This window comes from Musca domestica, unplaced genomic scaffold (genome assembly GCF_030504385.1).
Source record: "Musca domestica strain aabys unplaced genomic scaffold, Musca_domestica.polishedcontigs.V.1.1 63, whole genome shotgun sequence".
Classification (NCBI taxonomy): domain Eukaryota; kingdom Metazoa; phylum Arthropoda; class Insecta; order Diptera; family Muscidae; genus Musca; species Musca domestica.
In genome coordinates, this window is record NW_026712370.1 from 1913544 (window position 1) to 1921588 (window position 8045).

The window sequence follows — 8045 nt, forward strand, 5'->3', positions numbered from 1 at the left end:
TTAGAGGCCATCTATAATTACTTCCTCTTTAGATAAAGTCTCCCGATTTAGTTTGTCTATTAAGACTGCCTTTAGCCGGTTCTTTGTTCATACAATTACATGATGTTAAGATCCATATCTAGACTAAAAATAAATTAAATTTAAATTAAGGACCACTACAAAGGTTCTTCTCTGCGGCAAATATTTATATACTCATATGGGCAACTTGACCGCCCATCTTATAAACGTCTACAAAGAGCCTCTTCAACTCGTCCAAAAAACTCACTTCAGCTACTTCACACTGAACCTTCAGTTCAGTTCGTCTATTTTAACTCCCTTCGGCGTAAAACCCTTTCCTTTCCCACAAAAAATAACACAGTCTTGCATAATAATTTATTTAAAACTTTTTACATATTTACACATACATACATATGTCAAGGCATATGTACCTTTTTCTTACAATGTACAATTAGCCATATTAAATTGTATGGATTCTTCGACAAAGAAATTAATCAAATCTTCCATTGTGATGCCAACCAATTTGCCATTTACAATGGGCAACATCAATTGAGCATAGATCTGCTCCACTTGAGCTTGTATCTGTTGCACCCACATCTTGGTAAATTCTCCGGCAAATTTATTTATGAAATTATTGCCAGAAATATCCCACAAATTATTCCAATTATTGTAGATGGCATCACCGATGGAGAAATGTAAAACAAAATCGGATATTTCCAAACTATTAGGTTCGACGGTCGATGGTGATAGTACCAAATCTCCAACCATGCGGAAATCTTGTACTTTGACATCCAACAAGCCAGAGTCGGCCATTCTCACGGGGTAGCCAGCAACAAAGGCCATGGCGTCCATTTGACTTTCAGCCAACATTTGCACCTGGGGGAAGAAAATATCGAAGGAGGTGCGATTGGTGGTGCTGTTGTAGGCGAAACCAAGGAATTTGAAATTGTTCAAACCGGTTACCATGAAATTGGAGACGTTACCAACAACGCTAAAGAGAAAAGAAGCAAAAATTACAAAATACATATAGTAATGGATATTAATGTTCGACGTATTTGATCATAATTAATACATTAGGGGAGGGCTCATGCTGGTCAACTTTGCTTTCCAGTTATCCATACAAACGTACCTATAGTAACCATTTGTTAGATTAAAACTGTAGAAATCCATTGTGAAAGGTGCCAAAACGGGAATATTGAGTGGTGGATAGCCACATGGCATCAAACGTTGGAATGCCATGTAGAACATTTTCAAAGCTGTGCCAAAGTCAATGGTCTCAGCGGGATCAGCAGAATCATCATAATTGATAGCTATAAAAAAATGTGAAATTGTGTGTTGAAAATGAATAAACTTTTATAATTTTCTTAAATAAATCACCAACCTGCTGAACTGACTTGGCTAGCCAAAATTGCCAAAACGAAAATTGTCAAAAATTTAGACCACTTCTTGTTCATGGTTTTCGTTGTTCGCTGACAATGTTCAAACTGAATCCAAGACATTTTTCTTCGAAGTATTTATAAATAATTTCGATATGATATGCATTCTTATCTTGTTGTAATTAGTTATATGTTGTTGTTTTTGTTGCAACTGATCGATTGAATTTTGATGGATAACTTGTGACGGAGCGGGATTTTTTCGGTAGTTTAGATTATTCTGTAGTTATGAGTGACTATACCTACGACATGACCATTAGTCATACAAAAAATTATGGTGTTTTAGCGGCCTGTTGTCTGTTAACTGGAATATGAATACTTTTTATTGGCCTATCCTACTTTATGCACCTTAGATGGTTTATTTTTAAAAACTCCTTTTGATAGCACAAGTTTTATCAGGATGGGAAGCAGAAGAAATGGGGGTTATGACAAAAATATTTTATTTGTAGTAGGCCTAAGGGTAAAACAACAGAGAGAATTTCATACTTTCATGTGAGTTCATTAAGCGTCAAGAAAAGAGCAAAAACAAATTTCAGGAGCACAAATACTTTTTCTAGGCGAACTGACTATATTTTATCATCAATATCGATTGACTATATTACAGGGTGAGACAAAAAAACTGCAACAAAGTCAAACGCCATAATTTTTAAATTTATTTTTAAGCAAAAAATGTCGGAAATACGATCAAATTGTAGAAAAAGTTTAGATTTGTTCGAATTGGCCACCTTTAGCACGAATTATGGCCTTCAAACGGCCAATAAAACCGTCACACTCTGCCCGAATTTTTCTCTGCGGTATTTTGGCCCATACCCGGCGAAGCGCTTTCTTGAGGTGATCGACACTTTGGTATTTTTTAGTGCTAACCTTGCTTTCCTAAATACTCCAGACTCAATAGTCCAACTGATTGGTATCCGGAGATTTTGGTGGCCATTGTGAGCTGGAATTGTAGCGAGGAACCTCATTTTGTAACCATTCTTGGGTGGCGTGTGCTGAGTGCGATGGTGCTGAGTCCTGTTGGAATGTCCAAGGTCTGCGGCCAAAATGTTTGCGTGCCCAAGGCTTTAAAACCCCTCCAGAATAGTTTCGCGATAATATTCGACATTTGTTCTGATGCCACAGTCGAATAATACGAGCGGAGAGCGACCATCGGCTGTTATGGCGACCCACGCCATCACCATGGCCGCCGCTTGAGTTCTGGTGGCCTACCGAAGGGGCACATTTTCAGCTGACCTCTTTGGCAAGTAAACACAATCGTTTTGTTTGTTTAGAAACTGCTGGATAACGAATGTTTTCTCATCGGAGAAAACCAAATTCGGCAGTTCACCACTTTCGGCCAAGCGAAGCAATTCTTTAGCTCTTTTGAGTCCATTTTCTTTCTGTTGCGGTGTAAGTTCTTGCACTTTTTGAAATGTCAAGGGCTTTACACCAAGCTCATTTTTCGTTTCATTTGCCGAATGGAATATTGAGATATATTCAGCTCACGAGCGACGCGAATCTCGATCAAGTCGCTTCATTACTTATCGAACATTTTCTGTTAATGTTGCTGTTTTCTTCCGTCCACTTCCTTGACGTCGGACTACGCTGCCAGCATCACGGTAACGAGCGATGGTACGAGACACAAAATATTTATTCACATTTAAATGCTCTAACGATAGCCCTTGTGGTTTTTTGAAAAAAATCAGAATGCCTCAAAATGTGGATTTTATAAAGAATTTTGAAAAATATCTGAAGGCCTTAAAACGTGGATTTTTTAAAGAAGTTTTGAAAAATATGGATTTTTGAAAGATTTTTTTAAAAAATATCTGAAGGCCTTGGACCTTGAACGTGGATTTTTTAAAGAATTTTTTAAAAATATCCGAAGACCCTAAAACGTGGATTTTTTAAAGAATTTTTTAAAAATATCAGAAGACCCTAAAACGTGGATTTTTAAAGAGTTTTTGAAAGAATTTCTGAAGGCCTTAAAACGTGGATTTTTTTAAGTTTTTGAAAGAATTTCTGAAGGCCTTAAAACGTGGAGTTTTTAAAGATTTTTTGAAAGAATTTCTGAAGGCCTTTAAACGTGGATTTTTTAAAGAATTTTTGAAAAATGTCAGATGACCCTAAAACGTGGATTTTTTAAAGATTTTTTGAAAGAATTTCTGAAGGCCTTAAAACGTGGATTTTTTAAAGATTTTTTGAAAGAATTTCTGAAGGCCTTAAAACGTGGATTTTTTAAAGATTTTTTGAAAGAATTTCTGAAGGCCTTAAAACGTGGATTTTTTAAAGATTTTTTGAAAAATGTCAGATGACCCTAAAACGGGGATTTTTTAAAGATTTTTTGAAAGAATTTCTGAAGGCCTTAAAACGTGGATTTTTAAAGAATTTTTGAAAAATGTCAGATGACCCTAAAACGGGGATTTTTTAAAGATTTTTTGAAAGAATTTCTGAAGGCCTTAAAACGTGGATTTTTTAAAGAATTTTTGAAAAATGTCAGATGACCCTAAAACGGGGATTTTTTAAAGATTTTTTGAAAGAATTTCTGAAGGCCTTAAAACGTGGATTTTTTAAAGATTTTTTGAAAGAATTTCTAAAGGCCTTAAAACGTGGATTTTTTAAAGATTTTTTGAAAGAATTTCTAAAGGCCTTAAAACGTGGATTTTTTAAAGAAAGAATTTCTGAAGGCCTTAAAACGTGGATCTTTTAAAAAATTTTTGAAAAATATCTAAAGCCCCTTTAAAGTGGACTTTAAAAAAAATGTTTAAAAAAATATCTAAAGCCCCTTTAAAGTGGACTTTAAAAAAAATGTTTAAAAAAATATCAGAAGGCCCTCATGGGTTTTAAAGAATTTTTGGAAATTTTCTGCAGACCTTAAGGCTCTGAAACGCGGTTTTTTTTTAACGAAATTTTGAGAAGATGCAGACGAGCTGGGAATGAAGGTCTATTAAAACAGAGTCTATATATAGAGAGCTAAAGAGAGATTTTATATCGAACTGCTCACTGATATTCATATTGATAATCTTCAAGTTCCTCTCATAAGATGTTTTTATAAAGTCGATTTTATGGGTCAAAGAATAGTATGACAAGCTTCCAGATTCCCGTATAAAGGAACTAGTACAGTCCACCGACGTAGCCAGAAATGCCTTTCGAAACCATTCCGGGAGGCCAATCGACAAAAAAATAGATTTCAAACTAAATTTCCTAATATCTATATATATAAATGTAAGTTGTGTTAGTTACTACGCTTATAACTTAAGAACCGCTGGATTAATTTTAACGATTCACACAAATTCGGAGTTGTCTACTCTCCGAAAAGGATAATATCCAAAAAAATCGCGTAAAAATGTGATATATTAACATTTTCATTTTGACTTTTCAAATGTACAATAGTAATGTTTTATTGTGCATGATTTTTTTCCATTTTGACTTACTTTTTTCTAATGTACATTTGTAGTGTTTTTTTATATTTTACTAGCTGGCCCGGTCCGCGTTGCCGGCCCCTACTTTTTGTCTATAATGCATATTTTTTTAAGCATTATAGAATTATGAAAGCGGCACAATTTTTATTATAAGTAAAATAACTCCATAGTAATTTCTAAATAGAAATAAACATTCATGGGAAAAATTATAATAGATAATAATCTACCGTCGGTTTTAGATATTTTGAATAGCCTGATCTTATTTTTCAGCCTAAGGCTATAATTGAGTGTTAAAACCTGTATGATATAGAACTTCTATAATAGCCCCATGTGAAAACTCAGCTAAATTTTTGGTATTGAATTTCCAATGTTAAAAATACCGTGCTGCGTGGTATTTAGTTTTGTCCACCTCATAATTGAGGGCGGAATGATTTCAAAATAGTCAAAGATAATTGCTTTTTACACTCATTACCGTGAAATATTAATTAATTTATTTTTGTCATTTAAATTGTGAGTTGGAGAACCCATAAAGTCCATATTTTTCATCATAGTATAATTCAATAACGAACAAAAAAGTTAATATTCGTGATTTTTTCATGTTTCTGCCACAATTTGATATTTCGGAGTTTATGGCATGTAGATGTTAATCCCACATCTACGTTCCCAACCAATATTCTCTTTGGAGTTTCAAATTCAATAGTATATCAAATTTTCTTTTCTGACCAAACATTGGTTAGGAAAGCGGATTTGTGGGTACACTAATGTGAGAACTATATTCGAATAAATGCCTATGTGGACAATTATCTGAGGGACGATTCTCTACCCCAGAGTTGCCTAAATACAATTTTTTAGCCAAATCAATTGATGAATGTGGTCAAGACCAAGATGGACTCTACTCCGAAAATTGAAAATATTATGAGAAGAGGTTTTTTACACCCTTAGAAACAAAGACGCCAAATAAAGGCCTAAAGATGAAAAAAATGTCGAAGACCCCGAACATGGCTTAAATTATATGATGGTTATACCAAAACATGATCATATTTTGCGAGGATGGTTTCTTATCAAATTAAAATGAGTGTGAGAAAAATGTGGTTAAAATGTAAACAATACTTGAAATAGGGTTGTACCCTTATCCGGGGGTCATATATCATGACCTGCAAAAGCGATTTAAGACATCTTGAAAGTTTAGGAAGAATTTCTTTCTTTTTTCCTAAATGTCCAATTCGCTCTACCATTTTGCACCCTTTATATTCGGTATTTCACTGACTGCAGTTCCAATGAATTGCATTTTGAGTTCTCATTGGGCGGATTATTGCCATATGAAAGATGTAGGTCCACGTAGGTCACTCATTTTATTTTAAACTAGCGGGCCCGGTCCGCGTTGCCGGCCCGTAGTTTTTGTCTATTATGGATATTGTCAAAGCATAATTATTCAAAGATATGAATGTTATAAATGTCTACGTATTGGTCGATTAGTTTTTAATTTTTAGTCAAATGAGCAGTAATTTGGAATTTACTGTACTTTGTACATATCATAATTGAGGGCTAATTGATTTAAGAATTGGCAAAGTTAATTACTTTTTTAAACCCATTAGCACCTCAGATTGTGCATTAGAGTCCTCATAAGTCCCCCTAACCATGTCGGTCTGTTTTTCCGCCAAAAGGTGGACTTGAGGGGTACTATTACATGGAGAAAATTCTAAAATTTGTAGATATGTTGAAATTTTTGTGTAAGATTTTCACCCCCCAAATACACATTTTTAGCCAAATCCTTTGAAATATGGCAAAATGCGAAACATCGACCTACATTGAAAACTTTCTTCACCCCTTATAATCCAAGATGACAAATAGAGGCCAAATCGAAAATATAGCAGAACAACATAGCATGACCCCATAATCAGACATGACCCCAGGTCAGACTGATTTCAGCATAGTCAAATATAATTACTATTTTACACCCATTACCGTAATATGGGAACTAATTTTATTTGTCATTTAAATTGTAAATTGGAGACCCCATAAAGTCCATATTTTTCATCATAGTATAATTCAATGACGATGCAACAAATCTACGTTCCCAACCAATATTCTCTTGGGGGTTACAAATTCAATAGAATACAAATTTTTTCTTTTCTGACCACACATTAGATGTGAAAGGTAGCATAAATACAATTTTTTAGTGGTCAAGACCAATATGGGCCCTACTCCGAAAATTTTATGCGAAGAGGTTCTCTACCCCCTTAGAAACAAAGATGCCAAATAAGGGCCAAAAATAGAAGAAAGTGGCGAAGACTCCAAAAATGGCTTAAATCATACGATTATTATTTATGATCGACATCATGACCTGCAAAAGCGATTTAAGGCATCTTAAATGTTCAGGAAGAATTTTTGGAAGGATAGAAATCCTTTTCTTACCAAAAAGTCCCATTCGCTCTACTATTTTGCACCCTTTATATTTGGTATTTTACTGATTGTACTCCCAAAAATTTTTGCATTTTGAGCTCTCATTGGACGGATTATTGCCACATGAAAGAATAAGCCCCATTAGTATTTTTCGGTCATTTTTGTTTGTTTAAATGTCTGCGCATCTTCCAGTTGAAGCACGATGTAGGCCCTGGAGTTGAAAGGTAGATGTCAGTTACCATCGTATTTTGCACTTATTTCATTTTTTTGGTGAAAAATTGTATATAGTGAAAAATTATTCTTTATTTTGTTCACAAAAAATCCACTGAATTCAATATGATATTACAAATTGTAAAAAATTGACAAAAGAAGAATAACAAATTGAAAAAATCTTCAACTTGTTCGCTGATTTTTACAGCAACTGTTTAAAGATCCTTACAAAGTTTGTCAATAGAATGTACTTTTATTTTAAAATTCAATTCCATTGGAAATTTTTTTTTCGATATTTTCCCGTTTTGAGAATTGTTGCAATGAGATCTCTTTTTTCGTGATATTTTTAACGATTTTGAAAAAGTAATTATCTTTTAATTTGGTGTGACCGCATTAAATTATTTCGGTATCATCACTACACTTCCATGTAACCCGCCATCAATTTCAGTTCTTAAGAAATCAAGTCAATTAAATAAATTGGTATTAATATTCGAATTCAAAAATAAAATATAAAAAACACTACAAATGTACATTAGAAAAAAGTAAGTCAAAATGGAAAAAATCATGCAAAATAAAACATTACTATTGTACATTTCAAAAGTCAAAA

The 8045-nt window shown here is 33.8% G+C and overlaps 1 protein-coding gene across 1 annotated transcript; it reads right to left on the reverse strand.

The window, feature by feature from the left end:
• Nucleotides 1-357: 357 nt before the first annotated feature.
• LOC101888970 (uncharacterized) lies at nucleotides 358-1511 on the reverse strand. The gene is made up of 3 exons (XM_005189649.3): nucleotides 1379-1511; nucleotides 1127-1307; nucleotides 358-988 (listed from the first exon to the last, which is right to left on the reverse strand). Exons 1-3 carry the CDS (start codon nucleotides 1494-1496, stop codon nucleotides 436-438), a joined length of 852 nt encoding a protein of 283 aa, XP_005189706.2. The 5' UTR covers nucleotides 1497-1511; the 3' UTR covers nucleotides 358-435.
• Nucleotides 1512-8045: the final 6534 nt, after the last annotated feature.

Bases quoted from the DNA above. Each gene is read 5' to 3' on its own strand.
- LOC101888970 (XM_005189649.3), bottom strand. From the start codon at position 1,496: ATGTCTTGGATTCAGTTTGAACATTGTCAGCGAACAACGAAAACCATG. The intron at 1,308-1,378 runs GTTGGTGATTTA...ATTTTTTTATAG, and splicing joins TAGCCAAGTCAGTTCAGCAG to CTATCAATTATGATGATTCT. The intron at 989-1,126 runs GTACGTTTGTAT...TTTTCTCTTTAG, and splicing joins CTAACAAATGGTTACTATAG to CGTTGTTGGTAACGTCTCCA.